Below are 16,210 nucleotides of genomic sequence, written 5' to 3' on the forward strand. Positions count from 1 at the left end.
ACACATTAATATTCTCAACTCACATCCAGTGTTCCCAGTATCTTCTCTGTCCCTGACCAGGATCAGATGGTTACTAAAAATAACTCTTCTAGACAAAATAGCCAAAACTCTCAGCTCTGACCTTCTCCCCAAAAGGCAACTCACAGATTCATATCATTTGACCAAGGTGATGGGGTCATTTAGGACAAGGGGAAGCCTGACATTGTTTTCATTGCGAGTGCAGTTCGCTTTGTAGCCAGCAGATAGCGCTAGGAACATACTTAGGGCAACCTGACATCAGAAAACAAGATCTTTGGTATAAATGGCTGTTTCTAAGAAGTCTGTCTAGTACATTTATTTGGATAAGTAAAAGCTTTGATTGATAGGCAGAACTCAATGTTGTACTTTTGATGGGGTCAACCTGATCTTCTGCAGTCTCAACAACCTTGTGTGCTGTAGATAAAAGACAAGGTAAATGAGTGAATTAAAGGGATAGAGAGACATCTAGTGGCGATGAAGGGAATTAAACAAAACCGAGTATCTGATTCGAGGGAGCAAATGCAAATTTTAACAATCATACAACTCTTCAGTGTTCCCTCTCAGGACAGACCTGCTCGAATTCTCAGGTTTACCTTCATAAGAAACGTATAAATTATATCTGAGTTTTGGTTTCTTTTCTAATCCATAAACTTACTTGAGAAATGAGTAGAATTTAACAGGTCAATTAGGAAGAAGGTAAGAGTCCGATTTGATTTTTTTTTTAATTGCAATTGCAGTTTGCATTGGAGACAAGGAGAGAGGAGCGATTGAGAAGGTTTGGCCATGTGCACAACATGGATTTGTGGTATATGGGTAGAAAAATGTTACGGACAAGGCTGCCAGGCAGGAGGAAAAGAGGAACGCCAAGGTGAAGGTTTATGGATGTGGTAAGAGAAGACATGCATATCAGAACAGAGTGGTATGGAGACCACTCTATCAATCTGCCGTGGCGACTCGTAATAGGAGCAACCTAAAGAAGAGTGCAATTGCAGTTCGCCTTGTAGACAGCAGAGGGCGCTTATAAACTGTTACTGCTTATATACTGTATAGAGTTTACGAAACACCAGAAACCTGCACTTTACATTTTTTTTTTTTTTTTTTTTTTACAATTCACCATAAATATGGACAGAAACCAGTAGTGTGTTTATTACAAGAAAATCATTACAACATAATTATTATAGCCAGATCTCAAAGGTCAAATATGATCAATGGCTAATGAGTATAGAATGGGACTAAAGAGTGACATGCATAGCAGTGAAAAATACAAGGGATATTCCAAAACCACAGACTTGTAATTCAGACAATTAACAATGGTCTGATGTTAACTCAAGAACCAATATGCACTTTTTAATTACTAGCTAAATTAAGTAATTTACAGATTCATAGTTTTTTGCTAGTTCTGAGTAAACACAGCTGATTGGATCTGAAAAAACTATTGCTTTTAATTTCCCGGTGAGCTTGAATTTATTTCTCAAAGTTCTCTGGCATTTGTGCGATTTAGAAGTAGTGCATGATTTAAACCAAATTTCACCCACTGATCTAACACTTAGGCCACTAAACTGTCCATCGTACAATTGTTTTTTTTAGGTTATGATTTTAATCATTTTTATTTTAATCCTGGAAATTAAATTATGACCCAGTCCAACTTGCAAGTTGATATTCAAAGCGATTATAACATCAGAGGTTTGCATTTAAATCAAAGCAACACAGAGGGAAGATTATTACTGTGTTTTCATTGTAAGATGAACTTTTCCTCGGACAACCCTGTGTGAACTGTATTTCTGTAATGTGCTTTGTTTGCAGTCGATTCAGCATTTTTTGCTTTTTTCCTGTAATCTGATTAGTGAACTGATAAAAAAAAAAAAAGAAAAAAGCCCTGTCACTGGATTTCATTTAAATATAATAAAAAAACATTCATGATGTAAATTAGTTTCATAGCAAAATGAACTGATATTTGACCATTTGTTTCTATATAATTCTTTATTTATGCTCTTTAAGGTACAAAAAAATAATTTAACAATGATACAACGAGTTGTTTAATTTATATACATGCACAAGTAATAAAAGTTATAAAAGAATAAAATAACAGACAGAAATGATACATTATTATACACAGTAATAACAGGCATTGTGTGTACTTCGTCGCGCTCTACTCGCTCTATTTGCTTACAGTGCTTTCGTTTTTTATTGCTGATGGAAAAAACTTCACCATACATTCTTACAGCAAGTAATTTAATCATTTTACATCACAAATACGTCCTACGTCAGTGTTTCGAGCATCTACACGCACGTGCATCTTCATGCTCAGATGAGATCTTTAAAACCCAAAACTGAAGGTATTAAAAGTGGATTTATTTTGCAGTACATGGCAACCCATCATCTCACTATGCTAAAACCTGTAGAACAATAAATTCGATTTATGAATTTATGTTTGTTTCAGGAAACTGAAAGCTCACATATGAGCGTATGTGCAGTTTTTCCGGGCAGAGGTATGGAGAGTTACATAACCACCAGCATTTCGAAATCCATTAGAGATGAAGCTCCACGGCAGCTAAATCCTTTTAGTTCAGTGGCAGAGCAGATGGTCAGCACCGACGATCACGTGTCCATATTTTGCGATTTTACTCGCATGTCCTTATGGCTGAAGTACGTGATCAGCTGTAGGGAGCTGCTGTAGCCATCGATATGAGGATATAAAGATATCAGTGATGGATGTGGTCACCTGGGTGGGGTGTATCCAAAAGGCTTCTGTAAGCACAGAGAACCATGGTTGGGCAGAGGGTGGCTGTAGTAATACTCCACTAGAGCTGCTATAGATGCAAACTGCAATTCTGCCTCCAGGTACACAATTTCATCCTACAGGAGAGAGAAAGAGTGCAATAGTGAGCACAATGACAGGCCTCGATGATGGTGTAGGACAAAATATTAAAAACAATACACACACAGAGATGAAGGAAGCTGCATTCATGGTTACGATTTCTTTTCTTTAAGCATTATTAATAACAGCGGCATAGAATAATATAAAAATGTTAGAATGATCAAATCTTTCTAAAATCAAGTGGGAAACAACATGTGCTCTTATGCTTTTTATATGAAAAGAAATAGAACAATTATATTTTTTTGGTTTGTCCCATTTCATTAAGAGTTATTAAGGATTTTGCATGTCGGATGTATTTATGGTGTTCCATAAACACCTTGTTTATTATTATTATTATTGTTGTTATTATTACATTTTAACTCATTATGAAGAAATTGTCTCTAATTGTCTTTATTTTGTCTTTCAGCTCACTACTTATACAACCGAATCTACAGACATCAGAATATACCACAAGTACATCATTGAAATCGTATAAATATAGAACGGCAGAAGGTTCACGCAGGTGTAGCACCTACCTCCTGAAACACCCGGTAGTTTCTCGCCTTGTTCAAACTCACATCCCACACAACCAGCACCTACACATCCAAAGAATGAAATGAGTAGGCTAAAACACATACTCATACCCTCATACACACCTACACACACACACACACACACACACACACACACACACACACACACACACACACACACACACACACATACACACAAATATACATATACAGATAGATATAAATAGAAAAGCATACACTCATTTCACAACTGTTTCAGCATAACATCCTTCATATGCACCATGCTGTGTTGTACCTTTGAAGTCTTAGTTCCAGAGTTTCGGATGCAGTAAAGGCCATCCGGTGGAACGCCACTTGTCTCTTTAAATAATCTGAGAAGAAAGGAGGAAACAGTAAATAACAAGGTTATTTCAAAACTCAAATCTCAAGTACATACAAAATAATAGCAGAAACATCCTGTGGCGCTCCAGGCCACTAGAGGGTGCTAGAGAATAGCGTAATTTTCCATGCTTCATCACTGAAGATATTATTCAACAAAATATATGTAGTAAGCAGATATGAAAAGCTATACATCATATATTTCACAAAAATCTCTTACTTTTCCACAGAACTGGTCTCGCTGGTGTCCACAAAGACTGAGTCAGGCAACTGTACCTAAAAACCAGGCAACAAACATGCATGGGTTTATACACGGTCATGTCCCATTTAGTTCCTTTTTTTCCATTTCTCACTGACTTCTCTGAGTTACATCATTGTTTGTCGTCTGTGTCATTGTGCCATTGATAGTTACTAAACAACCATCATTTACACTAAACGAGCAGCATAGCAAGAAATGCATACACGCTAATTAAGGTTTGCTCAGTGCAATGGAAAGTCTGTCAGGGAACTGACCCATAACCCAGCACGGATCACTCACGTTTTCATAGTCGTTATCGTCCGAGTCGTCGTCGTTCTTTGATATGACTCTCTGTTTTAAGGGCTTTTCTTCTATAGGAGAGCGAAAACTTTGGCCATCGGGTGACGATCTTCTGAGAGGAAAGAATGGTGAATGGTTTTGTAAAGGATTTGAAAGCTGATTTTATAAAAGACAAATACATGAAAGGATTAAATGTAATCCACTGGTGCTGTATCAGCCTATAAAATTCACCAGGTGTACAGTATTTGGAACATTTTGCAATAAAAGCTGCATTCAGTGTTGGATCTATACATTGAACATGCTCGTTTAAACCTCACACTTTTAATCAATGTATTGCCTGCGAGGCATCAGATTTTAAATTCTAATTGTAATTCTAAAGAGGTGTGAAAGCGGACACCTACTGTAAAGATGGCAGATTGAGTTTGGGTTTCGTCCCTGGTGGTGGACACTTGGGCAGAGGTTTGCTGCCCAGCAATGAGATTTTTCTCTCTCCAGGTGAATTGTTCAGGTTGTGTGAACCAGATTTGTCACGAGAGTTCAAAACCAGTTTGTTTTCCAGGTCCTCACAGATAGGGAGAGTGGATGGGGTTTTAAGAACCATGGCAGGAGAAGGCTTCCGTTCATATCCAGGTAGAGTCGATAAAGACATGCTCCCAGCTACAGTCTTTTTCTGGCAGATGGGAAGAGGTGTGGGTACAACCGTCATCCTGGTAAAGGTTGGTTTTTGTAGTGGAGGAGGGCCTTTATTTACCAAGTCAGAGGGTTTGGGTGGACTTGGAACAGGGATGGTTGGTTTCTTGTGGATAGGGTATGGTGGCGTTTTCATGGGTGGATTAGGAAGTGGTGGTGGAGGGCCTTTGGGATGGTAGGGCACCGGTGGAGGAGGGTAAGATGGAGGCGGTACTTTGGGCTGACCTGGTAAAGCCACATAAGGAGTCCTGTTATTAATTAATGTTTGAGAAAATATCATTAATTTGCTAATGATGCATTAGAGTGTATAAAAATACCTGTCGGCCCATCGGGAACAAGATAGTCATCTTCATCGCTTTCATCATTTTGTTCCATATAGTCTATTAAAAAGTGCAGAGTACAGATGATTAATTTAAAGCTCACTCGCTACTGTTTAATGAGTTTTATCAGTGACACGTCCTACCATCTTCATGTTCATCTGGAGAATTGCTAATCTCCACTGGACTCTCAATTGGGCCGTAAAAACTTTCATCGGAGTCAGATTCACTAGAATAATGAAAAGAAATCTGTTTAGTATGATCTAACACAGTGTGATGTTTCCATGAATCCTACACAGACGGGCACAAACGCATATTCAGCACTCATTTTTATTAATAAAAGAGAAGTGAATCCAATTGCACTGTACTGTGGAAGTTAACAATGTTCTCAGCGATTTATTTTTACACAGGCTCATATATAAGCAAAAAAAACTTCCCCTTTAGAAAACGGAAACTTCCACAAGATAGTAAGCTGCACAAATACAGTGGCAACAAGACTAAAACATTAACTAAACACTCACCAAGGTATTCAGTAAAAAAATAAAATAATGTAAAACACGTCTGTTTAACGTCTATAATGTAAATGAGCAAACAGGTTTTACGCAGTCATTGAATGTACATTTGCTATTTTTGCATTAAAAAAGGAAGCTCTAAGGTATGAAAAACAAACGAAACATGAGGACAATTCTATTTGTTGTTTATCTGTTAACACATTGGAACTATACAATTCTCAGAACTCTTAATACCATTGCAGTCTATTGCATCTTAAATGCACACTAGACATTTTAATGTATTTTTTGCACACCTATTGTAAGATATACATTCTTATTTACATACTTATATTATTACATATATATTACTAATTAATTGTATATATGCATAAACTTTCCGCACACACTTTTTAGATAATTATAACTTTATTATGCCTCATTATTGCTTTATTTTTAACCTTATTTCCTATTGTTTTAATGTTTAATATTTGCTGTAGTTTGCTGTAGTTTGCCTGTAGCCTCGCTTACACATTTTATTGTACAAACTGTCACTGAAATCTGTACATATAAATACAGTAAAACAATAAAACTTGAAACTTAAGCTCATGCTGCATGATTTCTTTTTTTTTTTTTACCTTGGGTCAAGATAATCTTTCTTGTCATTATAATGGCCGATCTCTTTCCTCAAAAACCGCATCCATTTCTGTTGGAGATGAGAAACATTGTTTTAGTAAAATAAATCCGGATGTAACGACGTCACTGTATTGCGCAAGAAACTCATGTTTGTCACAACCATAAGTCAGACGGAGTGATGGATAAAAGTCTCACCCTTCGTTCATCCTCACTGGCTGCTGAAAAATACCATGTGCGATGCCTCTTACTAAAGTGCACGACCTTGAAGGGGAAAACGTTGCTGGAGGTGGTCTCCTCGGTTGCTCGCATAACCCTGGTGACCAAATGGTAAAAACAGAAACATGGATGTAGATTTATATTTAGGTCCCAAATAAGCAAGTTGAGGTTACAGTGGGAAGGAAAAACCCCATGGGTGAGACAATGAAGGAACTTCAAGAGGAACCCAAAAGAAACCTATCCTCTTCAGGGTGAGTGCTATTAATAATCATCTATAAAGCCAAATAGTATTTATTAAGATAAAAAGATGTGAGTATGTTTGTAAATAAGAGTATTGGGATGTACATCAGGCAGTCATCACGATTACAGCAGTACCTCTTGGAGATATAAAGGTTAACTGAATTGTAGTCATACACTAGGTTGGTTTCTAACTGCTTGCAGATTTACCCAAAGACAATCTTTTTCCAGACCCAGCTGGACCGCAGACTAGACGCAATAATTAAGCACACACTGACTAGATCACATCAGATCTACATGTGCAGGAAGTGATAAAAGAACCACCAGTCCTCCTGTGTAGGTGGTAAAAATACATCTCACATCATCTTCACTTACATACAAATGGATAAAAAAATAGGTTTCAATGGAAATGATGTGATGTATAATGTGAGACAGGATGTGGCAAGCACTGTAAGGTGCACATATCTAATTCAAGGTCCCATTTTAAGTTCAGTGAGACTCATGGTTTACTGTGGTTTTAGGGGTTTGGCCATTATTACATTTTCTATTCCATTTCCTAACACTGGATGCAATAGAAGCACACGTCCGCATGTATAGGGATGGCAGTTTTTTTTAAGTACACACACCTTTTTCAGTGAATGCAATGGTTCACATGAACTTGCCTGTTGTAGCCGTTGAGGGAAAATGCTCCTTGTGGTGTGGCAGATGTGCTGGTCTTAAAATAGTACACACAGCCTTTGTGGATTATAATGTAGCGAAGAGGCCCTGTGGGATTGGCAGGAGAAAATATTCCAAAAATTGTCAAGCCTTTTATACTGGTCATTCAAAGCTAAAGCAAGAGTCTGATAATTTTTTTATTTTAAGGGATTATCAATATTAGCAAAATGTTTATTTTTGTATTATTATTTTTGCTGTACAATTCTTGAAAAGCAACATGACAGTACTCACATTTCATCAGGCTGAACTGGCTTCCCCCTTTTTTGTGTAGATACCCAGAAATGGCAACGCCTCCAGGCATGGTCAGAAGATTCTGAGCTCCGATAGCCCTCATAGGGACGGGCCAGGAAATTGGCACAGCAGTCATATTTCTGTAGGAGAAAAAAAAAAATGCAGCTTATTTACTGAATTCTTTAACTTCTTCATCATGGCGGGATGCTGTAGCTTCATATATATATATATATATATATATATATATATATATATATATATATATATATATATATATGTAGTTAGTTATAAAGGTTAGTTTGAAAAAGGCACATGAAATAGGAATTTGGATTCTGGGATTCTGCAGATTGGATCAAAGTTGTTTCCAAAATTCTTATAAAAGAAAGAAAGCCATAAAACATAAATATAAATAAACCATATAAGAACGCAGCTCTGGATTATTTGTGCAGTATGCATTAGATGTACATGCATGGAAAGAGGGAAACGATTCACACTTTGAAAACCCAAACTCAGATTAAGTCTCCAGTACAAAGTGCACACACTCGGCTACATTTCTAAAATTGTAACTCTGAAAATCTCTCCATTCTTCCAGTCCATAATCGAAACTTACCTTTTACTCATCTGCCTCCTAAAACCCTTCACTGACATTTTCTCACTGGACCTGCTGATGGTGGAGGCTACATCTAGAAGATCCATATAACACTGAGGAGGTGCAGCACACGTTACCCAGCTAATAATGCCTGTCCGATTAGCACAAACCCTCCTGTTAAAAACCTTGACCCAGGACCAGACAAAGCCAGGAGAGGAAAGGAAGGAAACAACACGTTTCCTGTGGAATGCACAGCTCCCTACTGTGCTCTAGATTGTGCCTCTAGGGTCACAGATTTCCAGCAGAGTTTGCTGTTCCAAGCCTTCCATGTGACACCCAGTGCCCAAGGGCTGGTCTGCAAAAGGACATGTAGACATATGAAGCAGCAAAGGAAGGAAAAAAAAACTCCCTCAGATCTCTGAATCTGATTTTTCCCAAATTGCTTTGGATGCTCATTTGTGGGTGGAGTTGGGAGATTATCCACCTCCAGGAAACAAGTGGAATCTGAAGGCTCAAAGTGAAACAGAATAGAGTGTGGAAATGTGGTGTGACGGATCCAAAACAGGGTGCAATTTCATAAACAAGTTCAAAGCGAAAACCACACAAACGCTGACTTAGTTGTGGAAAAACTGACTGGAAATATTTCTGCAAAAGCCATAAATATTCACAGCTTCGCTGAGGCGAAATTTAGCCGGGGAATTAGCCGTGAGTAAACACGATTGCAACATAATTAGAGCTATTTTGTTGACCCCTTAATGACCTTGACTTTAAGCCTCATGAACGCAAACAACAAACTGGCAGTCATTCTTTTTGCTCTTTTGAACTTGACTTAGTTTCCACCAGGAAATTATAAACGTGAAAAAAAAAACCAACATTCTCAAACCCTCAACATTTGCATCAGAGACTGCTTTCCTTTCCCTATGAGTGCTGTGTGGGTGGAATAAAGTTAAAAAAAGACAAATGCCGCCTACGGAGTAGAAGTGTTTTGTTTGACGCAGGAGGCGTTGTGGGGTTTCAAATCAGTTTAATTCATTCGTCACAGTTTTGACAACTAGAATCACTTTAAACAGACTGTAACTAACGATCATAATTGAGTAATCAATACTACTGCAATAAGTAATACAAGCGTCTGTTTCAGTTTTTCCAGGTGGTAATGCATTTGGATTTAAACCTGATGGAGTCCAGCCTGGATTCAATCCTCTAGTCTTAACCAGATGCCCTGTAAACCTGTGTTTTTGGCATCCTTTTCCAAAACCGTTCCTACATTACCCTGAACAATATGTCTAAATGCTTTAATGTAAAACAAGCCTGTTGATAACTGATGCATAAATTAGGTAAAGCAGAATATGTTTATAGTTTATCTTTCCTTTTCTCTGAAATCTGCAGTGCCCTAAGCCTCAGATTTCTCAGTGTACACACGAGGTGGTATACACCAGAAAAATGATTTATAGAAACTGCATACAACCTGGACGCTGAGAAATCTTAGCTTTATTCAGCTCACTTCCTGAAGTGACTTCCTGTAAGATAAAGTTTGGACTGAAGCCCAAATGCCGACTAAACAGTTAACATGCAGGACAGAGCTTCATTCACCTGACACTTCCCACAACAATTAAACATCTAGAGTCAATAAAAAAAAGAAAAAAGAAAGACGCTAAAAAGATAAACAGCTGAGAACCCAGTAAACACTGTGATGCAATAAAAAAAAAAAAACAGTACCTCAATAGACTACTGAGAAACGTCTTCACTGAAATGACTTCCAGAGTTCTGGTGAAATGACGTGATGTGACATCAGCTGTATGATGTTAGCACGCTGTAATATTTACTCTTCTGGGTTTGTTGTGTTTTAAGTAACTAGGGAACTCATTTATTGTAAACCCAAGATGTTTTCACTTTCCTTTTAAAAGGTCTGGGGGTCCCATAAATCAATTATTAAACAGGATTGGATTTACTGTATGAGCTTTTTTATAAAGATCTCTGAAGGATCTCTCTGTATTGTTTTTAGGAAATGTGTACAAATATAATTCAGACTTTTATTTAAAGAACCTGGTAATTTTAGTAACTTGGAGTTTCCAAGCATGGAATAAAGTAAAGTAAAGAATAACAGATTTTACATTGTGGTGTTTTAAGGAAAATAATCTACAACAGAGAGATTTTCTAGTAACAGCACATCAACAATCTCACATGAAATCTCCACCCTGAAGATTTTCCTGTGGTGGAAAACCTACTGATTGTTATATCATTGCTTCTACAGGTGACTATTCTTAATGCTCATTAAAGTACACCTTAATATACATGTATATATTTCTTCAGAACATAAACATCAATGCCGTCTGACCAAATAAGATTTGTATAATATAACCAGAATACTGAATGGAGCAATTCTGCTATGATGGTTTCTATGGTACTCCACCCTACACCCCCCCCTCCCCCCCAACGCCATATCATTTCCTTTTTCTCCGCCTTTCATATATGGGCATGCCGCTCAGTTCAGGAAACACTGCTTCCAGTTACAGGCTAGTGTGGTAGAATCAAGACCTAAATAAAGCAGACTTGCATTTTGCTTGAGAATAGCATGAGAAAAGAATTGTGTACATGGTTTTGATGACCTGCTGCAGGAAGCTTGCACACCTAGCCATTGTCTCACACACACACAACAAACACACACACACTGACTCAGTGTGTGTGTTTGTGTGTGTGTGTGTGGGTGTATTTGTGTGTGTTAACTCAGTCGTAGCTCATGATCTCGGAGATTAAAAAACAAAATTCAATAAGACTATGATCCCAAAAAGATCTAAAGAATGTTCTGACCCCAAATTTGATCAAATTGGAAAGCAGAAAACGTTTTTGTGTTACTGTAAATATGTCTATGTATGAGGTCGAGTTAAATCATAATGTTTCGGCATTACTTTTATCAGACTTTGTGGTATTTATGACAGCATAAACAATCTCTCATCATTTTTCTTTCAAGTTTCTTTGATAAAACATGACGACCATGTGCTACTTTCTGTATGCACGTAAAACTTGGTCTGACTCTTAAAGAGGTCGTTGATGTACTGAAAACAGAATATTATTAAAAATACGACTTCAATCAAGACAAGTGACGGTGCATAGAACCATATTTGTCAATGACCGAGTGATGAGCAGAAGGACAATTAGAATCTCCTGCAAAATCCCCAGACCTCAGACCCTACACACTACTACATTTACCGAATGTGTACACCCACGAACTCTGCATTTGGCACACAGTCAGTTTAAGTGTGGGCTAAAGGTTGACAGTAAACCATCCTCACCTGAGAAGGTCAGGGTGGTTATTAACTTGAGTTAAGGCATAAGCAAGTCTTAGGAACAAATGAAACATACTGTACGACTACCTTTAATATCTCAGACAGTCTGTATATTAGTAGCATGATCATTTATAATACACAGTTTGTGACTGAATGGATGATTACAGAACAGTAACCCCGGCTTATTTTCTGCTTTTTATGCAGCAGTTTGAAAAAACAGTTTCACAGAAAAGCTTCCCAGCTTTCAGTTATTAAAATTTTCACCCTACATGCCATTTAACAACTCGAAAGCTTTCTCAAATACAACATCACTCAATTGCAATGTACACTGCATATGATCATGATCACTGTGGCAGGTAAACGGAGGCACTTACATAATATTTCGACACATTTTCATATGAACTTCTTGATGTAGATCTGCAAACGCTTTCTTTTGCTTCACAGAGAGAGCCATGGATATACGTCAGAGTCCATAACCATGTTATCAGGCTGAAGTTGAACACGATTGTTGGCAGAGTGATACCGCAGAAGCCAATCTTCAGGAACTGATAGAGATTAGGTTTGAGAGACTAGCTGTCTATGATCCGAGACTCACACACTTTGTCAAGTCACTTCCTCCTCTGAGCCACAGCATGAACACATAGCAGTCGTGTCAGAGCCACACTTCCTGTTGGCTGATGGTTCGGACAAGCTGATTGGTCATTTATGACTGTCAGAGCCTGAGCTTAAGGGACTTTCCACACCAACAATCATAGGTCTCTATAAAGTAGCATCAGTGACTCGTAACAGGTGGCCAGACGTTTTTCTCTGGAAAAATACATTTCTTTCAAAGAATTTTCCTATCTTTCTAAATGACAGCCATAACAAAGATCTTGATTGCTTGCCAAGTACCGTATTCTAAACTGGCATACTGTATATTTTTGTTGTATGGTTAAACCACAGACTCTTGTGCTTTTGAAGTTATTATTTGAAATTCTAAGAAAGAAAACTACTTGTTTCCTTAATGATTCAACACATGAGTCTGGTTATAAAGGAAATACATCAGTGCTATAAGGCAGAGGTCTTAGACCCGAGGGTCCCAACACAGTCACGGGCCGTGGAACAGCTGCTACTGGGTTGCAAGAATGTTCTGGGCAAATTCTATAGTCTGTAGATATGACACTGTATATGTGGAGCCACTATACAAATTGACATCTTTATATAATATAAAACAACCACACCCAACCACCAATATCCCCCCACAAACACCCCACTATAAGGTGGTATCATTTTTTAAAACAGAACTGGTCTGTGGTGTATACAAGGCACTTGGTTTAAGATAATAATGAATTACTCATGCCTTCCAAATCAATTTCACTTTTTATAATTTTACTTGTTATCATTGTCCAAATATGGTCAATTTCCTGTCTGTAAATCTATTCCCCCATATATAACAAATACAGACTGAACCACTCATCTCACTTCCCATTTTACAGGTTGAATACAAACCACATGGAAGTAAACCGAATGAATACTACAAGAAGGAAAGAAAAGCCAGAATCAGATCATGAGCATGGACACATGGTGAAGTATGTTTTTTTTCACATGTGGAACTAGCACCTTTGTGTAATCAGTTATTTACACTGAGAACACATATAGTGTAACTCATGGCTTATTTATTACAGCTCCTTATTCTAATCAGCATAGATAAAGTGGTGAGTTTGGTCTTGCATCAACATGGCAAGAGAAAAAGAATGATAGACCTTTAAGGTGGGTTCATTAATGAGGTATGGATGAAGTTCATCTGGATGTGTTTTAATATGAACAGTGACTGAATCGATGTTTGCATCTATGAGATCTATCAAAAATTGTGTTCTGATGTGCACAATAAGTAACTAAGATGCTCAAACATAAGTGCTTTGTGTACAGGGAAAAAAACAGAACTGTCATTTATATGAAAGAAAATGTCAGCAGAGGACACGATCAGACTTTCTGCATGAACAGTCCAGCCACAATCACAGGCTTGTTTTTTCTTTACTGAACTTCTTTGTCTTTACCTTTTTTTTTTCTATTTCAGAAAAACTAGGAGCCAAAATGCTCTGGCTGAATTATGAGATGAAATGCCTTTTCATACGAACTAGCAATACAGCAACAGTGCAAAAATAGTGATGATATCCTGAAAAATTGGAAGCGCTATCTTCTCATTTTGAAGTTATTGTGTAACACATAAAAAACATTAAGCCTAGTTTTAGATATAGTTTCTAATTTGAAGCAGAATATAGCTTCTTGAAAGGAATAAATGCTTGAAATAAAAAAAAAAAAAAAGATTCGCCAATAGATTAGATTAGAACAGTTCTGATTCTAATGCTCAAAAACAGAAACAATCGACTAAATGAAACAAAAATAAATCCTATTAACCCAATAAACCAATCAGCAGTAATAATGATGAATACATTCGGTGAATACAAAATATATTTTTTATGCTAAAACATTTTTTGCAGTGATGCTAAAATTGTGTTGGATGATTTTGTTTGAAGAGGTCATATCTACATGGCATCCTTTTTTAAGCATTTTAGACAAATACAAGACAAAACTAAATGCACATAACATAACATAACAGAACAGAACAACAGTTAATATTCTTACACTACTGATGTTATAGAACTGCCCTCTTTCTCACATTTCTGCTGGGCAATGAAGTGATCACAAGTCTGTGTCTACTTAGAATTCCCAACTGCACACGCTGTCTCTCTTTAGCATAAGTACAGTATAAAAAACAACAACAACATGCATATATATGAAACTATATATATATATATAACTACTAACGCTGTTCTTAAAAAGAAAGAAAGAAAGAAGAAGAAGAAGAAGAAGAAGGACAAGGGGGGCTTACCCATTGAGAACATCTGATGGTGTATTAGCGTGCATTTTTAGTCTCTGTGGTTTCCAGAAAAATGTCCACTTCCTCTCTAAAGTCAGAAGTGCTATTTATGAGATCCTCCCACTGGTACTGCACCCTCTGCTCTACTATTTAGAAAAGGTGTGCTTTCAACATCTAACATCTAAGATCACAAAAAGTAATGCCATCTGCAATACAGAGACCTGCTTATTACGTAAACAGGTAGGTAAATGGCACTTCTATAACAACATCCTTCCAAGTATTTAATGAGATGAACATTCAGTTTGTAAAGCAGCTGATCTCTAAAGCTAAACAGTGTAGTCAGATCTGTGCAGTAAATAAAGAGTTAATGCTGAGGTTAATTTCAGCCAGAAAATAGTCATAAAAGCCCTTCAGCTGATTTACCACTGTTCGATAGTGTATAAGATTGTAAACAAAGAAAATTGATACGAGTCTGTGGTTTTTATGGTTGCCTCCAAAATAACTACTGGTTGGAGAGATGAGATATGCTGACTGGCACAATTATCTTCACAAATACTATACATCCTTCCCATCACCACCCACCTTGGAACGTTTGAAAGATTCACTGCAATGAGAAACGAGAAAACATTTGAAACCCATGTATAGGAAAGTTTACCAAAACATGTCAGTAATAAAGCACCTGCTATTTATTGTATTTTATTTTTGATAAAGCACCTCACAAAACACACACATAGTGGCTTCTGCTTCACTGCAAGTGCATGGAAGGAAAGAAACTTGACCGCATGCGTATCTAGCAAACTATTTTAATGAACCAGACCTAAAAAAAGATATTTTAGCAGTTTCTTCTGCAACCTGCAAAAACAGTAGAATAAGCAAGGAATACAGAATCGGTCTGTCTGTCTGTCTGTCTGTCTGTCTGTCTGTCTGTCTGTCTATCTATCTATCTATCTATCTATCTATCTATCTATCTATCTATATATATATATATATATATATATATATATATATATATATATATATATATATATATAAAACTAGCGAGCTGCATTACTTGTTATAGCTAGCTAGCTACATAACTTTTTATATCTAGCTAGCTAACTACATTACTTCTTATTTCTAGCTAGCTAACTACATCACTTCTTATATCTAGCTAGCTAACTACATCACTTCTTATATCTAGCTAGCTAACTACATTACTTCTTATATCTAGCTAGCTAACTACATTACTTGTTATAGCTAGCTAGCTAAATACATTACTTCTTATATCTAGCTAGCTAGCTACATTACTTCTTATATCTAGCTAGCTAACTACATTATATCTTATATCTAGCTACATTACTTGCAAAAGTCTTAGGCCAGCAACAACCTTGTTGTTTTAGCAAAGTTTTAATAACATTAATATTTATTATTCAGTCTAAAATACAAGAGGTATGTGCAAAAGAAATCATAATTTTCAGAAGAAAAAAGGCGTCTCCTCTTATTTAGTGTGACCCTCTTTTGCACTAAGATGTAAAATCTTAAACTATTTTAAAGAGACTGTTTGCTGATGCAAAATAATGATTGTATATCTGTCAAATTCTGTAATCTTTGGCATTTTGCATGGAATGATGTGATTGGTTTT

The 16,210-nt window shown here is 36.9% G+C and overlaps 1 protein-coding gene across 6 annotated transcripts; it reads right to left on the bottom strand.

The window, feature by feature from the left end:
* Positions 1 to 1,981: 1,981 nt before the first annotated feature.
* sh3bp2 (SH3-domain binding protein 2) lies at positions 1,982 to 14,737 on the bottom strand. Of its 6 annotated transcripts, none has more exons than XM_083567982.1 (13): positions 14,602 to 14,737; positions 7,857 to 7,996; positions 7,571 to 7,673; positions 6,651 to 6,768; positions 6,458 to 6,525; positions 5,478 to 5,560; positions 5,332 to 5,394; positions 4,726 to 5,239; positions 4,325 to 4,433; positions 4,007 to 4,062; positions 3,704 to 3,779; positions 3,412 to 3,471; positions 1,982 to 2,874 (listed from the first exon to the last, which is right to left on the bottom strand). In XM_083567982.1, exons 1-13 carry the CDS (start codon positions 14,634 to 14,636, stop codon positions 2,737 to 2,739), a joined length of 1,563 nt encoding a protein of 520 aa, XP_083424108.1. In that variant the 5' UTR covers positions 14,637 to 14,737; the 3' UTR covers positions 1,982 to 2,736. The 6 variants fall into 6 exon arrangements, with proteins under 6 accessions (XP_083424108.1, XP_083424107.1, XP_083424106.1 ...); XM_083567981.1 differs by having other exon boundaries at positions 4,325 to 4,436; XM_083567980.1 differs by lacking the exon at positions 14,602 to 14,737 and adding an exon at positions 12,104 to 12,405.
* Between the last annotated feature and the right edge of the window lie 1,473 nt (positions 14,738 to 16,210).

Source organism: Silurus aristotelis, assembly GCF_946808225.1.
Source record: "Silurus aristotelis genome assembly, chromosome: 18".
In the NCBI taxonomy this organism is placed as follows: domain Eukaryota; kingdom Metazoa; phylum Chordata; class Actinopteri; order Siluriformes; family Siluridae; genus Silurus; species Silurus aristotelis.